The sequence below is a fragment of the Nelusetta ayraudi genome, unplaced genomic scaffold (genome assembly GCF_046127955.1).
Source record: "Nelusetta ayraudi isolate G7.1 ecotype Tasmania unplaced genomic scaffold, CSIRO-AGI_Nayr_v1 ptg000019l, whole genome shotgun sequence".
Lineage (NCBI taxonomy): Eukaryota > Metazoa > Chordata > Actinopteri > Tetraodontiformes > Monacanthidae > Nelusetta > Nelusetta ayraudi.
The window spans coordinates 1,444,621-1,472,472 of NW_027466069.1; the positions used below are offsets into that span (position 1 = coordinate 1,444,621).

The 27,852-nt window shown below is 47.8% G+C and overlaps 1 protein-coding gene across 3 annotated transcripts in view; it reads left to right on the plus strand.

Annotated features, from left to right (window-relative positions):
- Nucleotides 1-15,922: 15,922 nt before the first annotated feature.
- celsr3 (cadherin, EGF LAG seven-pass G-type receptor 3) overlaps nucleotides 15,923-27,852 on the plus strand; it is a 76,916-nt gene continuing 64,986 nt past the window's right edge. For 2 of the 3 annotated variants that reach the window (XM_076026150.1, XM_076026149.1), the window contains exon 1: nucleotides 18,796-21,805. In XM_076026150.1, coding sequence (XP_075882265.1) covers nucleotides 18,940-21,805 — 2,866 coding nt within the window. In that variant the 5' untranslated portion in view covers nucleotides 18,796-18,939. Of the gene's footprint in view, nucleotides 21,806-27,852 lie in introns of all 3 variants that reach the window. The other variant, XM_076026148.1, reaches the window with a different exon arrangement.

Consider the following 27,852-nt stretch of genomic DNA (forward strand, 5'->3'; position numbering starts at 1 on the left):
GTGGGGGGAAGCGGAGCCAGAGCCGGCGCACAAAAGCCGAGCTCATCTCAATGTGAATGCGTGCTTGACACCGGTCCAGACTGGGACGCCTCTGAAACTTGAACGGCGTCCAGCGACGAGAGCTACTTAGAGCGAGATTACAGGCTGAGTTTAGAGGTTGAACACCGGTTTGGTCGCCCAGACTGCTCGCAGGACGACTCTCCGGTATTGTTGTTGTTATCGTCGTTGGCTGGAAGAGGTTTGTGGAGGAGCGGGCGCAGAGACAGAATGATCAACTTCTCCAAATGAACATGCAACAGACAAAAGACTTGAAGACCTGATGTGAACTGCTACAGTACAGTGAATTATTAGGGTTTTTTTTTTTTTTCAACTAATGTGCTGGCTGTTAAACTGTTAAAGAAACTTGTGCTGTGCAAAATTCCCTTTTTGTAAATCAACTCCCCAGAAATGACAAATGTTCATCCTATACATTTTTTTTTCCAGACAGCAAGTGCCAAAACACGTGTTCTGAAATAAAAACCCTTCATGATGTCACAAAGGGCCCTGATTCCTTTTTTCAGGTTTGCAACGGGCCACTAACCCAAACTTGGTGAAGCTTCTACAGAGGATCAGTTTAAACTAAAACAGCCTGCTATTTATGGGAGGCTGTAAACACAGGGCTAAACATGCCTTTTTTTTCTCTAGATCTGTAGAGATGTTTAGGATGACTAATTGTGTGAAGCTGCTCGGTCGGAATTCAGGATAGGAAAAAAAACAACCTGTGACAATGGTCATAATGGGGGACTTCTAATCACGGCACGGAGAGCGGGTTTATTTATAGAGCTGCTTTCAATTAAAGCTTTTCAGACACAGAGCGAACACACATCACAGCAGCAGCTCTCACTCTGCCATCCCTTCTCTTCCCAGACGCGCTTTCCGGCCACTTGTGGAAACACTGTTATGCAAATGCACAGCTGAAAATAAAGACCATTGTGCTGTTTGAAGATGTTCCTTGTTTTCCTTGTTCGTTGTGCCGAGCGTCACTGTCGCGGGAATAATTGCGGTAAAGATTTGCTCATCGTGTGCCGCCGCTCCGTCCAACGTACAGGCCTGTAAGCGAATGTAACCATTGTACAACCAACCTCCATGTCCTGCTGGCACAGCCTGCATCAAAGCCACAGAGCTGCAGAGAGGAGCCAGTCCTGTGAAAAACTCCACGTTCCCGTAAAAACCTCTCCCTTCCTTTTCACGTCCAATCAGGAGGCAGCGCAGTGGTGTTTAACAACTGAACCGACAGCTTCAGCAGGTTTGACTGCTGTTTGAAAATTCACCAAGCCCACAAAAGCTATTCAGGTCAAGTCATTCACAAGTCATAACAACAATATATATAGAACAAACAAAAATATCTCACAGAAAAACCGAAGCAACAGTTTTAATGCAAACACAAGGGTAGAGCAGCAAAAATTTGATGCCGCTCTGGCAGCTCATCACCTGTTTATATGGCACCTTTACAAGAAAAATGAAAAAGTGCAAAGAGGAAGTGAATTTAAACCTGTAACCACTTGTGTTTTAAATGAATAATACATTTTAGAAGACAGCTGTCAAATTAAAAAAAACCTGTTTCTCATCAGAATCTCTTGAGGAAACTGGCATCTTTAGATTTCTAAACTGTTCCCCACAAATAAGAATATACATTCCGACATTCCAAATGTTAATGTCAATAACCGTCAAAGGGTGGTAAAGTTTTAAAATGATTGTTAATCTGATACTTTAAAATGAGATAAATAGTATGAGACAACAAAGAAACAAAGACTTCCTCCTCTACAGCCAAACGCTGGCGACGTTCTTGGACGGACGCCACCCAGCAGTAAACATTTGATGGCTATAATCTGATTTGTAATCTGCGTATAAAAATGTAAACCACTTTAACGTTTACTGCCGGCCTGGCTGTATCACCACGTGGGAAACAATGTCATCCAACGCAAGCGACAGCTTTGCAGCCATTGGAGTTGGACCGTGTTTCGAAATCCATCTGTGCTCACCGGCTGCATTTGGAGCAGCTCCAGTCGACGCGTTGCACAGGCTGGACGCAGCCTCACTTGGCTTCTTTTCATTTAACTAATACTGGAGTGTTTCCAGCGTGATCTGACCCGACGTATTTAAATTCAGTGAGACAGATTTATAGCTACATGCATTTGCTGAGAAACCTTCCTCATCTTATAGGGGCAATGCAATAAATGTCATTTAAAGTCAGCACAAGGGCTAAAGCGTTAAAAGTCACTGTTTCAACAGAATTCCTACGACATTATGGTGGTGCAGGAGGACTGGAAACATGTCAGAGTCTGTGTGCGCATGAATTACAGCTGTGGTCCCTGACCCTGGCTCTTAATCTGAATTTTAATAAATAAATAAATAAAAAAGCACCGAGCTATTCAGATGGGGCTGTTTTCTTTCATGCTACCACCACTCCCCCAACAGGCGTTCAAGAGTATTTCAGCATGGAACATAATAATAATTTAAAAAAAAAGAAAACATTCCAACCTAATCAAGTAGACGGATTAACAGGAAGTTCTGGCTGGCGGGGGTCAAATTATCCCGCAGAGGGAAACTGGTCACTTTGGAAGGAGGCCAAACAAGTAAGACAGTGAAATGCAACTTTGCAATTTTCACAATAAAAATGCAGAAAGGAAACAAAGATTTGCTGACGAAGCGTGCCTCTCATTTTGCACCACAGCGGATGCTTTGCACAACAGGTGCTCACCTGGCAGCTGCGCAGACCTCGGAGAGAAAGACGGCAAAGAGGGCATTTGAAATGATCACGGCTGAGAGCTAATTAATGCCTCATCGTGATCTTCCATGCAGATGAGCTTGACAAGTCTGGACCTCATTGGAAGCACGGGATCGCATCAAGCGCGAGAACCCGTGGACATGCGATCACCTCTACACACCTACAGTACATGGTGTGATGATGACAATGGGCATGATTGAATGCTTGCAGCAGTTCACTGAGCTCCTGGGGGACCCAAAAAGCTGCAGCTTAGACGGGACGATGTGCGACGGCTCCGATTCTGTTTTCTGGCCCTGTCTAATAAAAGACTGCTGCTGCTGGGTTGCAGAGTCTGTGTGTGTGTGTGTGTGTGTGTGTGTGTGTGTGTGTGTGTGTGTGTGTGTGTGTGTGTTTGTAGGGGGTTGGGTGACGGTTTTGGAGTCCTATTATTTTCACGGAGTTCTGCTCCAGACAGGGGTTCGGTGGCCTCAGCCGTAAGCGGTAGCGCCACATCTGATCAAAGTCTCATTGTAGACTCGGTTGTCGAAAGAATAACTTTCTGAGTGTAAATTGAAATTAATTAGTCCTCCAGTAATTAATTCCGATGAAAGGTTCCGATTGCAATAGTTGACACACACGTGAACAGATCTGCAAGGCTAACTCTGAAAAAACTAAAAATGAAAAGGATGTTGTTGTCCCCGGCCAGGGGAGCAGAAGATGCAGCGAGTTGATTTACCGATGTAATGGAAAACTCTACTGCCTGCCCTCAGCAGGAAGGAATTGCATTATTTCTCACTAAAAAAAAAAAAAAAAACTTCTCGAGGGAGGAGGGTCTTCTCCTTGCTCAATACGTTAAGTATTGAGTAAGGTGTTTTGTGTTGTTTTTCGTAGCTTATACATTCCTTGGAAAGTGGCAGGCACTGCAGTCAGATATTGTTGCAAGGCAGCAATATCGGATAAAACATTGGCAAGATGAGAGCCGGGAAGTTGCTCAACACTGAAACTGAAGCGATTTGAAATCGCCCTGCTTCGTCAGCGACATTGCTCGTCTCTTCTTTTTTTTTTTTTTGTCTTTTCTCAAACAGAAGTGCCAGCTGTGCCTGAATTATCCGCGTGCGTCGCCGCCGCGGCAGCTGCGGGGCCGCCGTGAAGCCTGAAAGCGATGCTAATGGACTCTGCTCCTGTTGCTGATCCTTCTTAGCAGACCATCCCCTGCTCGCGGTCACACATGCAATTATTTGGGAGAGCGAACAACACCGGGGATTGTAAGAAATCCATCCCTTACCACCCTCGGCCGCGGACGTTAGCAATTTGAAATGCTTCAAAGCACAGAACTCCTTCGTTGGTGACGCCACTGATGACCCTGAGTGCGAGCAATTTTCCCCGCACGCGTTGTTGTCGGTTTGGTGCAGCTCTCCTCCGCCGCGGCAGCTGCGTTGTGATGCTATGTTTAGCAGACGGAACGAAGCGAAAGCCGCAGCAGTGGGGGGGGAGTCGTCAACATGTTTGTGATGATGAGGAGAAGTTGTTGTTTGGTTGTTGTTGTTGTTTTTTTGTTGCTTTTTTTCTTAAAAAAATACACTGAAAATGCAAAGCAGGCGAAGACGGGATAACAAGCCCGGATATTTATACACAGCGCCACACAATTCCAGACCCGCACTTGTCATCTCTCGCACTCCTCCGTCTCTCTTCATTTGCTTTCAGGACCCGACTCTGGTTCTCCTCCCCTGTCAACATCCTCGACCTTTGGCTCCATTTCTTCTCCGTCTTCGCCCCTTTTATCTAGCTCTCTTGTCCTCAGCATCCTTTCACTCTCCATCCATCCATCCATCCGTCCGTCCATCTTCCCCCCTCTGCGCACACACGTGCACGCACACGCGCACTCTTCCTCCCTTATTCTCTCTCCGGTTTTATTCTGTGATTTAGGTCACCGACTGACTAAAGGACTACACACAGCTGGCCTATAAACCGCTCTGTCCGCCTGCCTCACACACACACACACACACACACACACACATACACACACACGCACTATGATGAATTACAATCTGTCTCCAGAACTAAGTGGTAGCGCCCTGAATAAGGTTTATTTTCCACAAGTGCCACAGCTTGACTTTACCGATTGTTTTTTTTTTTTTTTTTGTTTTGTTTCATAAAAAGTTTTTTTTTATATATATATTTATTTATTTTTTCTGGGCATTTTTCTTTTCTAATTAATCCTTTTTTCCCCCTGTTGCAGCACTGCGAGATACCTCACAAGTTGTATTTTGGCATCTTAGTATGTGCCCTCTGTGACATCACGAAAGGCTGACTTCAAGAACGGTGCCTTGTGAAGCAATTTTAATGTGGCCTCTTTTCTGTAGAGTTTCGAAAACATCGGAAAAGTGTATTTTAAATGATACGGGACCTTCAAATGAAAGTTCACAATCGGTAAAAAAAAAAAATGTTCCCTTCATGCCGTGCATCTCGGCATGTAGGATGGTCGATGTTCTACCATTCGTTTCACTTTGCAGGTAGTGTTCAGTTGTGCTCTGCCTGGTTTCGCTCTCAGACTCGGCCAACAGCGGCCTAATCCCGCTGGGTCAACAATTTAATGAACAAATTGCCCGCGCACGCTGCTCTCCATTTTCATTTGAATGCAATAGCGCGGCCGTCGAATGCGACGCACAATTGCAAATTGCAAATTGCACGTGCACACACTCACCGTGGTGCTGATGAGCGCACAAGGACACACAAAGAGGAGGGAGGCAGAGAGGGAGAGAGGGAGGAGAGAGAGAGAGAGAGGGAGATGCGCTTAATCGCATAATCTCTTCCCAAATAATTAATGGCATCATTTTGGGTTGTAGCCTCGGCAATTCGGGCCAGTTGGACCGCAGGGGTAATAAAGAGAGACAGAGAGAGGAGCAGGCAGACAGAGACAAAGGAAATCATGTGAGGAGGAGAAGAGATGAGAAGATACAGAAACAGGGGGGTCCGTGGGTGGTGGGGAGGAGTCTATTAGCGCTTGCATTGAACTCGGCTTTCATCATATTTCTCATTCCGAGGCACTGAGTCTGGCTGATAAACAGGAGATAACGGCTTTAATTGGACTTGGTTGAGATAACCCAGGACCAGAATAGAGAGGGAGAGGGTGCAGCGCAAAAAAGTGAAAACTGTCAAACCAGCAACTAGTTTGGAAATTGTCAGTAGATTGCGCAACGTACACATCCGCTGTCCGCACTAACACCCGACTGCTGCCCTTCACTCTGGAAGCTGTTGGAAAGCCAAGCCAATGGTTGCTGTTTTGCACTGCACTGTTGTGTATTGTGACACTGACACATTGGACCCATGCAGTTGAGTTCATTATCTTTCAAACAAAAAGAAGCAAAAGGGCAATGACGGAATCTGTCATACAATAACCAAGGTTTACATATATATATATATATCACTGTAATATTCAATTGTCATGCCTAATTTGTCATGCCAGGGAGCAAATCGTTTCAGCTAGCTGCAACTAGCTAAAACAATTTCAACACCAGTTACTTATTAATGCTCTTTAGATATTACAAAGGCTGAATTGTGACAGTTGTAAATTTAACCAGAAGGACGGAAGGAAGCGCAGCTTTTACTCAATAATACTTATTAATACTACTTAATAAAAACAAACTTACACGGCGTATGGACAGTTCAAACTCGTTCCATCGGAGTGTGAAACTAATCACAGCGTCGTCATGGTCAGCCGTGTGAAAAGGCAGGAAGCTAAAGCAGGTAGATGGGGAACGACTCTTCAAAATAAAACTGGAACTACTAGAAACACAGAATCATGTGGCTGAACTAAAATTCGGATTGATCGGACTGAGCACTCAGGCTATTATTATTATTATTATTATTATTATTATTATTATTATTATTATTATTAATAATAAGGGTAATTCACTCCAACCTCCAGGTCCGGCTCGTCCACGGGAAATGAAATGAGCTGATGATGAGAGCAAATGTGAATCGCACACACGAACGGAGCGGAGAGACGAGAGGAGCCGTAAACGCGAGAGCTTGAACACGAAGTCAGCTGTTAGATCAACAGTTACACATCAGAGGAGGAGAAGCGGCTCTACAGGAGGGTCCCCCCCCGCCCCCTCCCCCTTCCATCGCCCCCACCCGCACCCCCACCACTACATCTCCACTTCCTGCCATTTCTTTCATCTCCTGTCATCCTGCGAGGCGCGTCCCCGCCGAGAGGCGAGGCTCATTATTCATGCGCGCACCTCGCTGCTTCTCATTCACACAATCAAGGCACGCGCCGGGCAGCTGCCGCCATATGCCATCCTCTGGTGTGTGTGTGTGTGTGTGTGTGTGTGTGTGTGTGTGTGCGCGCGCGCGCGCGTCGAGGGAGGAGGGTCTTCTCCTGCAAGTTGCTCTGCAGTTATTGACTGTCTGTCAAGCATAAATCCACCCCCCTCTCTCTCGTGCACGCACGCACGCGCGCGCACACACACACACACACACACACACACACACACACACACACACACGTTTGTCCCTTTGTCATTGGCAGGACTTGACCTCCAATTCATTTTTCATTCTTTTGTACAGCCGAACATTTTGCCTAAGCCAAACCACAATATAGTCAAATGTATTTTTTTTTCCATTTTATTTTTTTTCCATTTTCTATTAGTGTATATTTTTCAACATCCTTGGTAGCAGTTAAAATTGAATGCTACATTTGTGCTCAAAAGAGCAGACAGGTATTCCAGTCATCGACATATTTACAAGGACCCACATGCACGCACTCACGCACACACACACACACACACGCACACACACACACACAGCGCTTCACCCTCGCCCTGTGTTGAATATGCATCACTGCAGCGTCTACTTGCAGTCTGGACAGATGAGCAGCAGGCCGGTGGCCACCTGCTGGTCTGCCACTCAGGGCCCCTCCTCCTTCTCCCCCTTCCATCCACCACCACCATTTTTTTTTTGTATGGGGGAGTGTGAGCTCTGGTTTGTCCCTGCGTATCCACACCCCCACCTCTCCCCACCTCCCTGTGGGATGGATCAACAGAGAGGCAAAAGGCCGAGGGCAGCAGGCAATTAGGAGGGAGCGGCGACAGGAGGAGGAGGGCTGCAGAGAGACCGGAGCACCTTATCTGGAAAGATGCTCTCTCTTTGTGTTTCCCTTCCCTTCTCCCTTTATATAGGGGTCTATCTCTTTGTGCTTGCTTGCGCCAGGGTGTGTGTGTGTGTGTGTGTGTGTGTGTGTGTGTGTGTGTGTGTTGGTACATGATTTCTCCATTCATCTTTCCTTTTTTTTTACTTCGCCGCTGCTGCTTTTGTTGCCTCTCTCACCCGCTGCGCTCACCTTTTTTCTTTCCCCCTTACACACACACACACACACACTTGCGGCGTTGGTAGAAATCCCCCCAGTCTCAGCATACCCCCTCAACCTCACAAACACACACACACACACACACACACACACACACATAAACAGGCTTCCACTGACTGTTCCCATGGAAACTCACACAGACAAAAAGCTGGCGGGCCCTGCAGGCTCGACGCAGCAAGTAGACTTTCCACGAGGAGTCAGCCGGTTATTGATCCCACAGCTCACGGAGGCCAGCTCAGTGGCCAAACACATGTGCGCACGCACGCACACAGACACACACGCACAAGGAGGTCCGGTACAGTTGCTTGAAATAGACCATCGACACTTAACACCAAGACTGTCCGCTCTTTCTGCACCAATTTGCTTTAAATGTGAGCAGCAACAGACGAGATGCTTCACTTCACTTCCAGGCCCTGATTGCAGTTCAGGCGTGTGAAGTCTTTTTTTTTTTTTTTTTTTGGCTGAGTGACGGAAGAGGAACAAAAAACAAAAGAAAAACAAGGCCAGCTGCAAATGGAACGAGGTTTGCAGTTTGGGAAGACAGCGTTTGAGATCGCTATCACGGAAATCCAACATGAAAACAAACAATGAAAACGTTCCACCCGTGAAATGCCAGAAAACATGGCAGCCAGGCTGCGAAGGATTTCCCAGAAGGCCCGTGGAAATCTGATTCACAGCCTCTCAGATGTGCTGCCGCGATATGCGTGGAGTCATCCAAATGTTGCCTGGCACCCCCCCCCCCCCCACACACACACCCCTCCACCTTCCTCCGCACCCCCAAAGCTCGCCGACTTTTTAAGAATGCAGATGAAATTCCTTCCCTCCGCCTCCTCAGACTTAATGTGCTTTGATTAGCCTCACGCTGCAAATGAGCCGCTTCATCCTATTTGATAAAATTTGGGTGGAAAACAGCTGAAGCACAAAGAAGATGAATTGGTTGCAGTGGAAGTCTTACTTCTGCTTCTGAGCCCTTTTTAGAAGGGAAAGGAAGCAAAAGGATGAACCATAAATTATTACAACCAGTCTGAAAAAAAAACATAAATTCTCTCTATTAATACAACTTTTCTCTTCTTTGATGAAACAAATTGTCTTTCCTTGACATCAACCGACCCCACTGTGTTGCTTTTAGATCCGAGTCTCTAAAGGAGACTCCAACTTCCAAGCCTAAATGCCATGAGATTAACTGATTTCTCAGCAGATCCACACTCCATAATTACAAACTCCCCCACGTTACACAGAATGCAGCTGTCCGTGGTCCTGAAGGAGACAACCTCGATTAGCTCTCTCTGGGACCTTTCAAGCCTTGCCTAGTGTATACAGTGATGGCAGGATACTTTCCAGATGTTATAAAAGGGAGACACGAACACCAGCGCTTCTTCCATCGACCTGCAAAGATCGCAGAGGTCACCAAGAGAAGAGGAGACTGACAGAATGTTCTCGACAGACATGGTAAAGTAGAAAGAAAAGCACAGAACTCAGCTGAAACGAAGTGAAAAGTTCAAGCCCTGAAGTTCAAGCTAAACTCCTGCAGACTTTGTTGGATTGAACGTTTCCTGAGACCGGCTGACATCCAGGTGACCGCAGCCTTGCTTTGTAATAGCAGCGGCTCTGTGAAATCGGCATTAACCTCCAAAGCTGGCCTCGCCGCTTTCACCTGTCGAGGTTTCAGAGTGTAGACCGGAGCTTGAAAGCTCTGGATGAGATTATAACAGTGTCTAATGTGATTACACATCAAGCTGAATGAGACGGCTCGCTTTCAGACACCCCGGCTGCGGCTGCGGCTGCTGCAACAGTTTTACCGTCACTGTTAGTTACACATTAGCTGCAGACGCTGGTGGTTAGCCTCCACATGTCACCTCTCAGTCACTTGTTTTTATCCATCTCTGCTTACAAGGGGATCAAACGGTTTTCCCAAAGGGGAGCGGTAACATTTCCCATGTTGCGCTACATTCACTTCAGGAATCCTTTACTACTTCCTAATAAAGGCGCAGGCACTAAAGTCACTGATGCCTCACTGATACATCGCCCTTGTTAGGTCCTTCACCACACCACCAACCCGGTGCCTGAGACCACCTCATTTTTGGCTCCTTCCAAAGTCGCTTCAGGGCAAACCAAGCATGGAAGCAATGGGCTGAAAAAAAAAATCTGAAAGTTTTTTTTTTCTTGGGGGGGGGGGGGGGGTAGTAATGATAGTAATTTGGATAAAAACATAATAAAGATAAATGATAAAGACATGGTAATGTTATAGTTGTAAAGTATGTAAAGTATACAGTCCTACTGATCGATTAAAAATATAATGTCCACTTCCTGCTTTTGTTATTTTTCATTGAATTTATAATGTTAAATGTTGCACAGCTTAACTGAGCCCATTAATAAGCAGGGGAAAAAACTAAACTGTCCTCTTTCCAAAAAAAAAAAATTGAAAAAAATGCAGCTCACATCTGTACACCTTCATCTCCATAATCTGTCTCTGTACTCATCCCTCATCCCCTCCTCTAACTCTGATGTTAGAGCCCCACAGGGTGCTGTAGTAGCTGTCAGTCAGTTTCATTTAGTGTTTATAGTCTCTCTGATCCATAATAAATAGCTTTAAGTGGCACAGCAGTCCCTCCTTGCCATCACTCGGTGCCGAGTCTAATAGACGACTTTGTGCGCGGCCTAATTAATATGACCGCTGGCCGGGAATAAAAATGAAGGCGGACATGAAACAGGTACATCCTGGATGTCAGGGCCTTCTAGTGTGGTATTAGCCGGTGAAAAAAAGGGTGAAAAAGTGTCCAATATTAATTAGCCTGTTATCAAAACAGGCATACAGAGTCGTTTTGTTTACTTAATTAGAGTGACAGACTGGAGCAGAGATCTGCCCCACTTGATTGATGTCAGATTGTTATTCGATTCGACAGGCCTGGTTATTTATAATTAAAGACTTTTCAAGGAGCTCTGTCAAGGTCTCCTGCTCCGTGATGTAATCAGTCGACAGCCTCTCCAAAAGCACATCAGATTGAACACTGAACCCCTGGAGGATTTTTGCCCCTCGCACAGCAACTGGATCTCCAAGATTTCTTCTTTCTGCAAATCATTTTCACTCAGCGTCAGATTCCACAGGCTGCCACCTTGTTTCTGTTGGTGCGATAAACTAGTATGTGACTTCGGTCAACAACGAAGGGAGTCACTGTGAGCCTAGCTGCTGCTAAACAAACTGACAAACTGGGATACTATAGTGGCTTTTTTTGCTCTGCATTGTCAGTGCGGTAAGGTGTTTTCTTTAGCAACAGTTCCGTTAAACTTCACCGCACCGCACAACTCACCACAGGCCATGTGGCTCATGTCCCTGCTTGCATCGATGGGAAGCCCATTAACTGAAGTGTTTCAGCCTGGAGAAACTAGACAGGAACTAGACAGAGACAAACCACTTGAATGTGATAGTCATTGGGGTTCATCTAGTCGGGGTTCATCTAAGTTTTGGCACCCTGTTCAATGACAACCTAACACTTTCTACTGGTTCTACATCAGATCCATATATGTGATAAAACAAACTGAGTTTAAAAAATGTTTCATGAAGCACACTATGTAAACAAATAAAATAAATAAATCGACAGCAAATTACCTAAAAATATGACAGTAGCTGCTTCTGAATTAAACAAAAAAAGCTGTTTCTAAATTATTATTATTATTTTTAACAAGAAGCAGCGAGATCTATTTACTTGAATACTCATCAGGTCATTTTCTTTTTTATTATTCTATTTGTCTGTTACCAGAGATCCCATTCGGCGTAATTAACCATCCAATTTCCTGGAAAAGGAACTGAAATTACTTCATTCCAGATACTCTCCCCTGGCAAATTTGCTGCTTGTCTCCTTTCTACGCGCCCTGAAGGGCCCGACTCGATTAAAACCCGCAAAGACTTTCAAGGGCATGCAAGGATTAAAGTAGGCTTCACAGTCTGTGATGTGGACTGGGAATCCTCCCCGTGCAAAATATGCTGTGTAATTTTTGTAATCCTTTCTGTCGCCTGCTGATTCTTCCTGCATGCTGTGAACTGCTTTTGTTAGCGGGGTGAAAAAATAAATAGGATGAGACAAACTCTCTATTTTATCACTGCCTAAAAGGTTTTTTTTTCCCCCCCACTGCTACATTGATGGAGATAGTAAACAACTGTACATTACATGCACATTTAAGACTGATACACTGTGACTGTGATTATGACACACATTTTTTTTTTTTAAAAAAGCTGCTGTTTCTGCAGAACTGAACTTTCACACATTCACTCATGGGATGACGAGCGCGATTTAATTGTTTGATTGTTAGCTGAAATTGAAACAGTAATTGCCCAAGAGTGTTAATTTCCTAATTAGGAGAAACAATACAGCGCTTCAGTTTCACCAATTTTTTGCAGAGGGGGGAAAGAGAGAAACTCACGGCTCTAATTCGATTTTGATACATGTAAGTCGTGGGCGGCGGCCGAGTGCCCTAGTGCAAGGCATGGAATGATTACATCTGTCGGCTCTGTAAGCAGAGTAATACTTGTCACTCCACTTCGCACGCTGCCAAGTCACAACTTGTCTAGACGACCCCATCCTCCCAAATGAAAAAAAAAAAAAGCACCCGTGTTAAATCCCATTAGCGCATCCGCCTGTGCCACAATAACCCACATTCTGCCATAATCGCAAGGACAGAGCGAGCGAACAGCAGCAAAGCCCGGGGACTGGGGCAGCGGGCCGGGTGGAAGCTGCAGGAAAAATTTGCCATGCATTCAAATCTTGCTCCAATGAAAAGTGGGAAATGCATTGTGGAGCAACATATTGCTGTGCTATAAGCCTCTGTCAGAGCTGAGAGTAAGAAAAAAAAAACATGGGAAAACTGATTTGGAAACACACACACACACACACACACACACACACACACACACACACACACACACACACACACACACACACAGTGCGAGGCTGATGCACTGCACAGCACCAAACTAACCTACATAGCATTCGGTTTCCACCCTCTGCTGCCTTAATCTACTTATCTCAAACTTTTATGCACCACCAATTTAATCTGTTACTGTTATTATTAAAATAAGAAGGCATGAGAAAAATATCATGCATATTAACTAACAGTTGGTGAGGCGCTTTTTTTCAAATGGTGAGAAATGTGTAGCGCGAGTGTCATCGTCTTCTCGCAGCTCCGACAGAAAACACTCACATTCACAACCCTTCTGACTTATTCTCTTACATATGCAGGGGCAAATTCTGCCTATTTCCCAGCTGTTAGGACCAGTGATGAAAATAAAATAGCACACGAGCACACTGCATGCATGTTGCAAAGATACGAGTGAAATGTGTGTGCATTCTTTGTAGGGAAAGCTCACATTTTGTTGCTGAATTGCATGACTGTTGAAAAATGGTCCTCGTTTATGTTTTCCTGCAAAGTCCTGAAATTGAATAAAGAATAAGGATCAATACAAATATTGCATTTTAAATGCTAAAAGGAAAACATTTAGGGGCAAAAAATTGCTGCGGCATGTCCCAGTGTTGCAGTTTTTACAACACTTCAGTCTTATTTTATTCATTTCAACTGCCGATAAGCACTTATGGTTAGGGATGAAAGATATGACAGAAAAGAATACAAGAACGTTTTTGCACATTTGTGTGCAATTTCGGAAGGTGTTTCAGGTCATTGTGTTGATTGTGTTGCTGAATTTCGTTGCTTTTGAAAAATTGGGCCTTGGTTGTATTTTTCTTTCCTGCAAGGTTCTCCATTTTAAGAAGAGCCCAGCACTAAATATTCAGTCAAATCAACCAAGGAGCGAGCAACATATTGCACCGCCATCATCTTCCAGACGCTCTAGCAAATTCACAGGCCGACACATGTTCACACCCTGTGTTGCTGCAGCTCTGAACTAACTTTCAACGACTCTACTCTCACTCACTCTGTTTCTAATCAACTTTGGTCGATATTCGCAGCAAAATTTCATTTGCTCCCATTGCTGCAAGAGAAACAGGGATATTGCAGCTAACACTAATGAGCAGAAATCGCACAGCGTGCCTGATAGGAGTATCCTCGGTGAGTCTGGCCACCGTCACAAGGGCTGGTTTGCCACACACACCTGCATTGCGGTGCGTCGATAACATTGTCATGGTGACAACTTGTCCTTGTAATTTTGGCACAAATATACGACATAAAGTACCGAGTGTCTAAAGAAGTTAACGAATCTCTCTGTGCTGCACCCAGAATATTTATCGAAATAAACTGCAATCTCAGTTGGTAAGAATTAATGCGACTCAAGATATGGACTCTTCAGGCGGTTAGAATAAACGGGCATCCAGGTGCTTATACAAGCGCTGAAGATACTGATTAAAGATACAGAAAGTGTGGTTTGATATTCAGCTGTGAGAGTTCTCCCCACATTCCTTTTTTTGTTTCTTTTAATGCGGCACACACGTACACACACACACGCACAGGCAAGACAGGAGACGAGGGCAGAGCAGAGCAGAGCGTGCGCGGCTCGGTCACGCACGGCTCTGATTTGGCTGCCTGTGTGGCTGCTGATGCGCGGCGTCCCCGGCTGACACGCCTCGTGCGTATCTCCTCCCATCAGCCGCAGGAAGGAATATCGCATTCAATTCCAGCCGTGTCATTACAAAGAGAGAGAGAGAGAGAGAGAGAGAGAGGGAGACAGAGAGAGAGAGAGAGAGAGAGAGAGAGAGAGAGAGAGAGAGAGAGAGAGACAGACAGACAGACAGACAGACCACCCTGCAGCCACTGGGGGGAATAAGTTGCGGGATTTTATTGCAATTGCATATTTGCCTACTGGCGCCCCCCCCCCAAACCAACTAGTATCAGGGAAATGAATGCGCACATCAAAATTGAGTGAAATTGGGACCGTTGCTGGATTGCGCGCACGTGCTGAAACGAACCACAGTTAATCCCCATAATTAATGAACGTGCCAATACATGGATCTCCAATTGGACTATAGCTGCCTATCCATATGTCTCCTGCTGATGGGGTTTAAAAAAAAAAAAAAAAAATTGAGCGCGTGTGGGTGTGTTTGTGTGTGCGCGCGCGTGCTCGCGTTAGTCATAGACTGAACGGGAGATGACGTCACTTCTACCAGAGGGTTTACATCAGTGGCGTGTGATATACCGGATAGAAGATGATGTCACGAACTAAACTTGGCGCCTGATGGATGCTGTGCTATCTTTGGATTATATTGCATTTAAAACACGTTGCTTTTAATGAAATTACAAGCCGATTTGTGGTACCTATATCCCCTCTCTCGCCTTTGACTCTCTGGTGTATTTGGTGAGAATATAGCTGTCATTTCTTTAAGAATCAGGCGATTTTATTCATTTTTTTTTTTTTTTTTTGGAGGGTGGGGGAGTGATCTCTTACTGACCTCAGGTGAACAGTGACACACAGACCCATTTCTCACTCTCAGCTGTTGGATTATAGAAGGGGATGAAGGGTTGATTGTGTAAGAATCAGGCTGCCCCTCTACACCACCACCTCCCCCACCACCTCGTCCTATTCCAGTTGTTGATATGGCTGCCGCCGTGGGTGCTGCCTAACGGACCTGCGCACCGGAGCCAACCATTATGAGAGAGAGAGCGTGTGTGTGTGCGAGAGAGAGGGAGGAGTGAGAAGGAGGGGGGGGGGGGGGAGAGACTCTGGAGATGTGAGCTGCAGGGGGAGGGGTAAAGGAGGAGAGAGGAGAGTCTGACTGTGCGTGCGTGCGTGTGTGTGGAAGGAGGGATAGCCTACCGCCGGGCTGTGTCGCCACTGTGTGTGTGTGTGAGAGAGAGAGAGAGAGGGCGCGCGCGCGCGCACACTCAAGGGAGCGAGAGTGTGTGAGCCAGCCAGCCAGCCAGCCACTCAGCCGGTGCGAGCGCGTGAGCCATGTTGGATGCGAGCGAGCGCGGAGCGGAGATGCTGTAACGCCCAGACCTGCACCTGCCGCGGAGCGCAGCGGGTAGATGCCAACTCTCCGGGCCGACGGAGAGACGGGGGTGCCTGGGGGAAGGTGTCGGGCGGTGCCGGCGGTCCTGGAAGTGGCCAGCTAGCCGGAAGCGGAGGGAGGGAGGGAGAGAAGTGACGAGGACGGGGAGACGCGCGAGAGAGGAAGGAGGAAGAAGACAGACTGAGGTAGAGGGAGGGAGAGAGAGAATAGGCAGAGGTGGAAGAAGAGGGAGAAAGGAGGGGAGAGGCGAAGAGAAAGGAAGAGACTAAATGGCTGCACCGCCACCGGGCTTCACCCCGCTGCTGCTCTCCTCTCTGGCTCTCCACCTGCTTCTCCTCGGCCCTTTGTTCGCCCTCACACCCGGGACGGTGAGCGCAGGAGCGGCGTCCCATCCCTGGAGCGGAGACGCCGGTAAAGTGAGGCGGCAGCAGCAGCAGCATCCGGAGCAGCAGCAGCAGCAGCAGCAGCAGCGGTGGCGCGTGGAAGCAAGGGAGTCGCCGAGGGGCAGCTGGAATGTATGCCCGAGCAGGTGGACAGCGCAGCGGATACAGACTGGAGGATGCTGGGGGACTCTGGGAGGATATTACCGGAATGGAACGAGGAGGGGGACACAGGAGGTGAGGCTGAGAGGAGTCGGGACGCTTTGGAGGTATGAAGCCGGCACATCACCACCACTTCCTCCTCTACCTCTTCCTCCCCCTCCTCCTCCTCCTCCTCCTCCTCACCATCGAGGTTCTAGGAGCAGCAGGTCGAGGTTTGATGGCGTCGGCGCAGAGGAGGGATGGAGGCTGAGGAGGAAGGGCGTTGTTCCCCCCACTGTTGCACCTGCCTTCGCCTCCTTGCCGGTGCACAGCGGCAAGAAGCGGGCGCTACAAAGGACTAGAGCGTGCGCGCAATTGTGGCCGGCGTCGAGGCCACACCTCGCTAAACGTGGCGCCGCCGGAGCCTTTGTGAGCGCCTCTGGCCTTTGCGGGGCACCCGGAAGTGAAGACGGGAGACGTGGAGAGGAGGTGCGCGAGAGGAGTGGCGGCGCGCGGACGCTCCCCGCTGCTGATCGGAGCCCCGACAAATCTGCCCTCAACCCGGCCATTAACTTCTCACCTGAGACATCTGAGCGGAAGCCTCCGAAATCCACTTTTCCACGTCTCTCCCCCTCGACCAACAATTTGGATGCATCAGACCTGGAATGCATGTGCCGTTTGTCAACTTGCGACGCTTTCCCACCCAGATCCACACGCACAAGTCACCATCGCGGCGAGGCAGGGGGTGGTGACGAGGTCTCGTTGCTCGCGAGGAGGAGGGCTTGTAATTGTTCTCATTTGGCCCGGCACAACGTTATCGATCCCGGCAGAGTCAGAGTGGGGGGTGATGATAGCTGTTTGACCAGCCAGTGCAGGAAGACGGATGAGAAGGAAGCGGGCAGATGCGGGATTAACCCCGGCGTCGTGCCGCACCTAGTTTGTTGCGCGCCTCCTGCTCCTGACGCGCACGCTAAGTATCATTACCGCGCCATAATTGTCGTTAAGGGGAGGGACGGAGATGAAATAAACGAGGGCAGTGGTGTAAGCGGGTGGGGGATGTGTGAAGGCAACAAACACATTAATTCGTCCCATTATGCCGGTAATTATTTGGCTTTGCCGATTCTGACGTCTCTATGTGCGCTTGATAATGAGCTCCTGCAGGGGAAGCCGGCACCCGAAACCAGCAGCCACTCATGGGGAGAGGGCAGGGAGGTAACCGGTGGTGGCTTTGCTTTGAACGCTGCAGGGGTGGGGGATGGATTTTCAGCCGGCTTTATGGTCCCGGAGGGAGGCGTAACTCAGAGGGATCCCCCCATTCAATCCACCTTCAGCAGCATCAGCGAGATTGCGTCCAGAAATATCCCACATGTCGGCGCCGCTCTTGAAAGGCGCACTGAAACCCGAGCAGACGAAAACAGTGCGAAAAGTGGAGCTCCACCTCAACCGCCGCCTCGGTTCGCCGCTGAAGTCAGCGCAACTCCCTGCTCCGAGACTCGCGGTGACTCAGGCTTTTCCGCCCCTGTTAAGTTTGCAGCTGTCGCGCTGGCCGCGTCTCGTCACGCAACGGCAGTCCCAACACGTCCCGGCACTGTGCCGCGTGATGAGACAAACCTGACCGCGAGGTGGGACGAGTCTGCCCGCCCGCTTTCAGCGTCGCCGCGACACCAGCGCGCGTTTCTGTGGCGCCAATTCAACACCAATAGTAATAATAACAATAACGCAGAGGAGGGGACAGATGATGCAAACGCTCACGATCGCGGCGGTGAAGAGGGAAAATCTCCTTGGCACGACCGGGCAGAGCACGAGGGCGAGTGGGAGAGCGCGTGGCAAGATGTTGATCAGACTAGGTGCGCTGAGTGTGCAGCCACCGGGCTCGGGGAGCACACGCATATGCAATTAAAATCTGGTAAGCAAGTGGCATTGGAGCCCGGAGGTGACAGACAGTTGGATGGGCGGCGGCAGATGGGGGACCGAGGAGAGAGGGATGCAGAGAGGGAGGGAGAGGGCTTTGAGGGGTCCGCTGCTGCTGCCGCTGCTGCCGCTGCTGCTGGGGGAGGGAAATTACAGGTGGGGGCGGGACGGAAAGGGGCTAGGCTGATGGGAGGGAGAGAACCTGGGCTGCAGGAGGAGGAGGAGTGGCAGGGAGAGAGGGGAATAACAAAGGAGGGAGAGGCAAAGGGAGAGGAGGGTCAGGAGAGGGGCATCACTAGCAGCACACTGCCAGATAGCAAAAAGGGGAATAAAGAGAGGCGGGCGGATGAAAGCCGTGTGGAGGTAGTGAGAAATGGCCAGGAAGAGGAGGTGGAGAGACGTAGTTCAAGGGAACAGAGGAGTCTGGAGCGACTGATAATGCTCGTAGATGACGAAACCACTCAGGGCCAAAGGGAGAGGAAGATTCTGATGCCGTGGCCTCGCTCTAGACGCGCAGCCAACAGACACCCTTACTTCTCCCAGCATAACTATCAAGTTCAGGTTGCAGAAAACCAACCGCCTGGCACCTCTGTGATTGTCATGTCCGCCTCAGACCCAGATCCGGGGGATGCGGGTAGGGTTATCTACAGCTTTGCCCCGCTGATGAACAGCCGATCGTCTGACTACTTTCACATTCACCCAGAGACGGGACTCATCACCACCACTCAGATCCTAGATAGAGAGCACATGGACCTGCACTACTTCAGGGTCACGGCGACCGACCACGGCTCCTCCCGCCTGTCTGGCACCACAATGGTGACCATTACTGTGTCAGACAGGAATGATCACTCACCTATATTTGAGCAGGCAGAGTACCGGGAGACTATCAGGGAGAACGTAGAGGAGGGTTATCCCATCTTACAGTTAAGAGCAACAGACCTGGACTCTCCATCCAATGCCAATATACGGTACAGATTTATTGGTGACATGGTAGTCATTGCTCGAGCGGCCTTTGAGATTGACCCACGATCTGGGCTTATCACAACGCGTGGAGTTGTTGACCGGGAAACAAACGAGCACTACACACTTCTGGTGGAGGCCAGCGACCAGGGGAAGGAACCAGGGCCGAGGTCTGCCACGGTCAAAGTTTTTATCACTGTCCTAGATGAAAATGACAACGTGCCCCAGTTCAGTGAGAAGCGCTATGTGGTGGCTGTGAAGGAGGATGTACGGCCTCACTCTGAGATCCTACGAATCAGTGCCACCGACCAGGACAAGGACAGTAACGCTGCCGTACACTACAATATAATTAGCGGTAACAGCCGTGGACAGTTTTCTATCGATAGCGTCACCGGCGAGATCCAGGTGGTGGCACCACTGGACTTTGAGACCGAGCGGGAGTACACACTTAGGGTTCGGGCACAGGACAATGGCCGCCCACCCCTCTCCAATAACACCGGCATTGTTAGCGTGCAAGTGACGGACGTCAATGACAACCCACCAATCTTTGTGTCCACACCTTTCCAGGCCACGGTGCTCGAGAGCGCCCCCGTCGGCAGCAGCATTCTTCACATTCATGCCATTGATACAGATTCTGCTGACAATGCCCGTCTGGAGTACAGATTAACTGGCACTAGCTCTGACACGCCATTCGTCATCAATTCTGCAACTGGCTGGGTCACTGTGAGCTCCGCTCTTGACCGCGAGTCTGTTGAGCACTATTTCTTCGGCGTGGAGGCCAGGGATTATGGCATGCCGCCTCTTTCGGCCACAGCGAGTGTCACAATTACAGTGATGGACGTTAATGACAACCGTCCCGAGTTTCTGCAAAAAGAGTACTACGCTCGTCTGAATGAGGATGCTGCTGTGGGCACCAGTGTCGTCACTGTCACGGCTGTGGACCGGGACGTCAACAGTGCGGTGACCTATCAGATAACTGGGGGGAACACCAGAAACCGCTTTGCCATCAGCACAGCGGGAGGCGGCGGGCTTCTCTCCTTAGCCCTGCCTCTGGACTACAAACAGGAGCGACGTTACGTTTTGACAGTCACCGCCTCTGATCGCACGCTGCACGACACTTGCCAGGTGTACATCAACATCACAGACGCAAACACGCATCGGCCAGTATTCCAGAGTGCCCACTATTCTGTAAGTGTGAATGAGAACCAGCCACCTGGGAGCACTGTGGTTGTGATTAGCGCCACAGATGACGACGTTGGCGAGAATGCTCGCATCACTTACTATCTTGAGGACAACATTCCGCAATTCCGCATTGACTCTGGTACGGGCGCTATAACACTTCAAGCAGAGCTCGACTACGAGGACCAGATGACCTACACTTTGGCCATAACAGCCAAAGACAATGGTATTCCGCAGAAATCTGATACCACATATGTTGAGGTCAATGTGAATGACGTGAATGACAATGCGCCTCAGTTCCTCAGCCCCAGGTATCAGGGAAGTGTGAGTGAAGATGCTCCTCCCTTTACCAGCGTGCTCCAAATCTCGGCCACCGATCGGGATGCACACGCCAACGGCCGCGTTCAGTACACCTTTCAAAATGGTGAAGACGGGGATGGAGACTTCACCATTGAGCCAACGTCTGGTATTGTTCGCACAGTCCGCCGCCTGGACCGTGAAAGTGTCCCCTTCTATGAGCTCACAGCCTATGCTGTAGACCGTGGTGTGCCCCCGCAGCGGACCCCAGTCCACATCCAGGTGACAGTCCGAGATGTAAACGACAACGCACCTGTCTTCCCTGCGGATGACTTTGAGGTTCTTGTGAAGGAAAACAGCGCTGTAGGCTCAGTGGTCGCCCAGATCACGGCCACTGACCCAGACGAGGGGGCAAATGCCCAGATCATGTACCAGATTGTTGAGGGCAACATCCCGGAGATCTTCCAGATGGATATCTTCTCCGGGGAGCTCACTTCGCTTATTGATCTCGACTATGAATCCCGCAATGAGTATGTCATTGTTGTGCAGGCCACCTCAGCACCGCTGGTCAGTCGAGCTACTGTACGGATCAAATTAGTGGACCAGAACGACAACGAGCCGACGTTGCAGGACTTCCAGATTATCTTCAACAACTTTGTTTCCAACCGCTCCAACAGCTTCCCCAATGGGGTAATTGGGCGTGTACCCGCCCATGATCCCGACGTGTCAGACAGACTGTACTATACCATTGACACGGGGAACGAGCTTCACCTGCTGCTCCTGAATCACACCAGCGGCGAGATCCGACTGAGCCGAAAACTGGATAACAACAGGCCTCTGGTGGCTGCCATGGGGATCACTGTGACAGGTAAGACGCCATGGAGGGATAAGTGACAGGGAGTGGATGGAAGGCGGTGTTTATGCCATGGCATGTCTGTGTGTGTGTCTGGAATGTTTCCACACAGCTTATTGACGAACAAATGTCTGTGAAGATAGAAGGCCTCCATGTCTGAGTTTGTGTTCATTTTCTTTGCATCTTTCTTTGAACTTGTTTCTTTGGCTGACTGAGGAACAAACTGGCCCAGTGGGGGAAATTAAGATTAGCATCCTGTGTCATAGACAGCTGCTTCATTTACCTGAGTCCCTTAAGGAGACAGCTCCTGGGAGAAATCTTCTGTGTGAGTGTGCATGTGTTCAGTGGAGAAATATAGATGCTGACAGAACCGTTACTCAGGGAAGATTTACCCCGAAAGAAGTATTTCAGGCAAACAATGAGGAAGAGTTTGATGTCCATCAGCTCCGCGAGTACGAGGATGAAGTCAGAGGCGTGTGAGAAAAAGCATGACAGGCTCATAAGAAAAGGTGTTGATGTTAAAGTGTTTTTCACACGGCAGGAGTATAATGTATGTGAGAAAAAACCCACCCCAACTCCATATTTAAAGATAAGGCATCCCTACATATTTACATAATAGTCAGAATGGTGCAAAAAAAAACAAAAAAAAAAAACAACAACTGTGGAATATACATTTTCTGCTCGGAATGACACCTGTTCTGAGAGCCATCGCTATCACATGTACCACCCACACTATTTGATTGACAGGCTATCCAGGCTGAGTTGCTATAGCAATTTTATGAGGTTCACAGTTCAGTAGGGAAACAAGGAATTACATGTTCCAAATGTGGACAGATTGTGATGCTTCATATCCAAACAACATAAATAAGAAACAAAGTTATAGTTTCTATGTGGAACTCCATGTCCACCACATACTTTTTTACCTGGTTTATTTGCACCTCAGCTGACAACCTGGACTTTTTTATTTAGTTATTTATTTATTTTAAATAAAATACATTTCTGACTAGTTTATTCCTGCATGCATGATTTTGGTTCAGTCACTGGTATTTTCCAGGCGTGACCATACAATGACAGCTCAACAGTCTCTTTTTGCAGTCTGAAATAAAAGCCTCAGAAATACAAATAATAGTGCGGCGGGGGGGTGATGAGAGCAGCTTTGTGTCTTTGAAGGGTAACGTCGGGTTTGTGTTCTGTCTGAGAGCTCTAATGGAGGAGTGCTGGCTGGCTGGGGAGCGCGTGTGACCTGCTACCCTATATACACTGCTTTCATGTGACAGAGTGATTGAATGAGTGAGTGAATGAGTGCCTTAAGTTGAAAAGGGATGGTTCACTCCAATACTGTAAATCTCTATTCCATTCCATCTTCATACCCATCAGATTTGCTTTGTGTATTTTATTGTTTGGTTTTTGTCTGTCTGCCTCATAAATATGTCTAGATATCTGTGTTTTTACTGCAATCATTCAAGTTTCACCTTGTTCGAGGTGCGCAAGTTACCCAAAGAAAGATTTAGCCATAGGTCATAAATAAAAGTTTGAGAGTGTGCAGAAGTTACATGAGATCATTAAATCAATTGTGGAGTGTAGCTTATGGTTAAACGGATGCTTTGTTGGTCACTCCACACGAGGTGGCCCCAGGCGTTAGAAGCCATCACCTGACTAGTTTGTGATGTCAGCGTCTGTCAGGTGGAGCAAACAAAAGAAGAAAAAGATGGACATTTTCTCACCCCAGGTTGCTTCACTGACAGACTGGAGACACTTATGGCTGTTGGAAACTAATGGCAAAAGTGTTTTTTTTGTTTTTTTTTTCCACAATTAAGAAACTATAAAACTGTTATTTGTTTGCATTAGGTTGTAAGTGAACTGTGGTCCTGAGAGTTGGGTTAGTTGTCGTGCTGTGTGCGTGTGTGTGTGTGAGACCCCCTGCTTGGCATAAAGTACCCATGTACATATCGTTCTTCCAACCTTTTATCCCCATCTGTTTCCTTCACTCGGCTGTGTTGAACCCGACATGTAGATTCATTTCCAATTATTTGCCCATTTCTCTCTCTCTCTCTCTCTCTCTCTCTCTGTGAAACCCTGTGATTCGCTCTCTCTCCCTCGCTCCCTATCGCTCCAGGATGTGACAGTCATGAGATTATAATGAAACAACAGTCAGCGCGAGTCGGCCTCGGAGCAGTGCTGTCACTTTCGTTGTGAGCTGTGTTGTGTTATCGCCGACTCCCCGTCACGTTCTCCTCCCCTCTTTTATTCAAATGCCCATAAACTGGCATGCTGGCACTTTATGCGTTATTTGCATCCGTCTTTTCTCCATTCCTTTCCTTCTTCCATCCATCTTTGTGGCCATCACCCTGTTCACTTTTCCCGCTCTGCCCTTGTCCTTTCTCTGTTCTCCGCCTTGCCTCTTCTCTAATCCTCTCACAACTCTCACGGGCCGCCTTCCTTCCACGCTCCATTCTTCTCAGCAGCGCTCCTCTTTCCTCCTCTCTGCTTTCTTTGCGCCGCATTTCCTCCCTTGAGTGCGTGTGTGTGTGTGTGTGTTTGTGTGTGTGTGCGTGCGCGCGCCCATGCTTGTGTTTGTGTATGTCTCTTGTTGTGTTCTTGGGTGAAGCCTGAATGCATTGTGTATTTGTGTGGCTCTGTGAGAGAGAGGGAGAGAGAGGGAGAGAGAGGGAGAGAGAGAGACATTTTCCCCATACGTGCTTGTGCATGCTTGTCATGTCTTTTTTTTTGCACACACACGCACACACACACATACACACACGAGTGTGTGCTCTCAGGTGACTCCAAGGCGTTGCACTCGAGGCTGCATTCATGTCTTCCCAATGAATAATATCTACCCGTGGCAGAAAGTGGCATGACTACACTCACACCCATTTTCTGCTTGTCTGGCTTTCTTGCAACTCTCACTTTGTTCCACCACTACTCTCTCCCTCCCTCTCTCCCTCCCTCTCTCTCTCTTTCTCGCTCACTCTCTTGAGCTCCTCTGTCTTTCCACTTCCACATGACTCCGCTGCTACTGTGTTGATCCTCAAGATGATTCAGTCATTTGTGGTGCGCGCAGATTAAATGCTGCGGCCAGATCTCGTGTTGCCAAGCGGGGCTTTTGGGGGTCGCTGCATGGAGCCAAACGATGAAAGGGAATCTTTTAGTCCAGTTCAAGGTGCCCTTCAGCAAGGCAAACCTCCCTTATTGCTCCGGAGGCCAGCAGTACAGACTATGGTTAAACTGGCCCTCACCCAGCTCTGTGTGAGTGTGAGTGTATGTAAGTTGGATGGTTGAGCGGGGCCTTTCCCTGGATAGATGAAGGTTAGAAAGGTTAGAAACAAAGCTTCTTCACTCAAGAGACTTTTTGACTTGTCACAGCCGTGTGAATAATACTTTCAGCGTCCTTTTCCATTTCAAGGGCAGTCAAACAGCTTGAACAACACAAACTCTGAAATTAAAGAAGACAGATAAATTGCAGTCTGGTGTAATTCTCACTGCTAAAAAAAGAAATAAAAAATCTGTTCGCTGTCAAAAAAAAAAAGGTTCAGCTATTCATTTCCCTTCTGTGAAATTACATTTCTCCACATTTGTTTAGTTGCTTTAAGAGATTGAACACAATCTCATGTTCAGCCATTTGGTCAAAAGCTCATTATCACCTAGCTTAATCAGCTGACTGCTGAGGGCAGGATAACCTGAAGAATGCACTATTTAATGTTCGCATCTCTTGAGCCAATTAGCTGCAACACTGTCAGCTTATGTTGGGTTTCTCCCAAGAGGAACAACCCCATAACATTTTCTTCTTTAAGCTTTAAGATTATTGGATCTGTTCTGGTGTATTGGAACAATATGAGGACAAAACACTCTGACTTAATTATGTTCAATTGCTAATATTATACTATTGATTGGCCTCACTCGGATGGCAATTTGCACTCAGCCGTTTGGAGGTATTTATGTGATTTGCAGCCCCTCAGCGGCTCTACGGTGGGTAGAGTGGAGTGTTAAGTGGGTTAGTGTTTCACTGGTATGACATCATAGCTTCTGACCGACCTTTAAATGATACAATTAAAGGTTTTACCAGTGACTGGATTGAATGCCGAGAACTCAGACTGGCAAATGGCCAAGACAGTTTGATTCAGTGGGGCATTTCGCACACAAAGTTGAAAAGTTTGACTGTTTCAATTTAGAACTTTGAAAGTATAATAGCCAAAATAGCACACTGAAGTTTTGTGCACGAATTCAGGACGTTCTGTTCAGTGTACACTGACTGCTGACGCTGCATGCAAAAAGCTTAAAGATCGTATTTCTTTTGTTGGTAATGTTACTTGAGTGTTTGTCGTCGGTCTGTTTGATCCAATGCGTCCACTGCCTGCTTCAAAAACAAAACAAAACCAGAAAACCAGAGAAGAACAGGGAGGAGGAGGATGTGGTCTAAATGTCGGCAGCCAGATGTAATGTCAAGTTGTGCTAAAATCCGCAGTCATGCACTGCTGTGACACATCCACCAGAAACTCCTTAGGTCTTCAATCGATGGCATATAAAAGTCCGCTAGATGGACTCTCTGCTCTCCATGTGCGCGCACCAGTTAGCAGTCACGACCTGCGTGCACCCAGAACAAACTGGCTGACCACGGTAGGAAAAAAAACAAACAAACTTCAGCATCCTATTAGACACCATTAGATGCACTCTGTACATCTTCAGCCTTGCCTGATGCCCGGTGTGTCTCTGCTACCCATCACAAGCTAAACGCTTCGGACCAAGTTTGACACAGTTTCCGGCCCTCAGTGGAGCAGAGGGACAGATGGCACAGTCTGCTAAGAGTCCTGTTACCATTATGCTGCTGCGCGGACTTAAAATTTACATTGATTTGTTGCATAATGAAAAGGTTAGGTTAGCATGCATCCATGTTGTCCCGTGCCTTCTCAGTGTCGTTTTGCTGTAGTTTATGGCAGATTCCAGGTATGGGATGAAAATCCACTTTTATTTTTTCACTGTGAAGTGTTTGATATGTTAAGGCCTGTGTATAAAGGAATAAAGGACTCTCCCTGCGGATTTAGTTAATAACCACTTGTCATATCATCCTGGATGGATCAAAAGCTTTAGAGGTTTGACGCTGCCATGTGTCCTGTCTGGAATTTATTGAAATGCAAACCTGAAAAGTAGTGTCTTCTCTTTTCAGTTATTGAGGTGGAACTTTGCCTAAATCTTGTGGACTTTAGGGTCCAAAGAATGGGGGGGGGGGGGGGGGTGAAGCTGCTTTTCAAATCGTAGTCAAGCAAACCGGATTTTTCATTGCCAGGTTTTTTGTTTTTGTTTTTTGTTTTGCAACCGAGCTGCAGCTCAGGCTTTGTTGCTTTTTCTAAGCATGAAATTCTACCCCGCTAAAACTGTTGCTACTAACACTACTGTCACCATCGTACCCTCCTAGGTGTTTTGGCGTCTAGTTTTCTGGTTTTGTCAGGACACAGGATGCTGAATTGTTATGGAAGAACAGCTGCTAAATAAGAGGAAGTGAAAGTGCTTTCCCCTGGCGATTAGCAATACGACGAGTGAAACTGAACTGAAATCCGGCAAGATTGCAGATTGACAAAGAAAAACAGCCGTGCACAGCCTCATACCGCCCGGCGTGCACACGCGGTCCAGGCTGAACGCGTCACCTAACGAGTTGCTGTGACTGACAGGATGGCTGCAGGGGAAAAGGTGATGAATAAGGTGACATTATGGAAATGGCAACGTCTCACCTTGGAAATTTGGCCATGGTGGGCTGCTGGCAGTGAGCATTTCCGACGGAAGTTTTTCATAGTGTTGACGGCATGACAAATTGGCGCTCCCTGCTGAGAGATTTGACTTGGTCCCAGGGAGCCTCTGCTGAATGAAATGTGCTTCTCAGCGAGGGTTTAGCCTGTCTTTGGGCACCTGGGTATAATGTATCCTCCTCGAAGCGTTAAACCAATGCAGAAAAGTGATGCAGCATTAGTCTGGTGAAGTCATTTCTGCGGCAACAAAAGCAAAGGTGATTTACCCCCTTTAATATGTACGATTTACTGCTGGCCTGATGCCGGCAGGGTATAGCCTCTGTC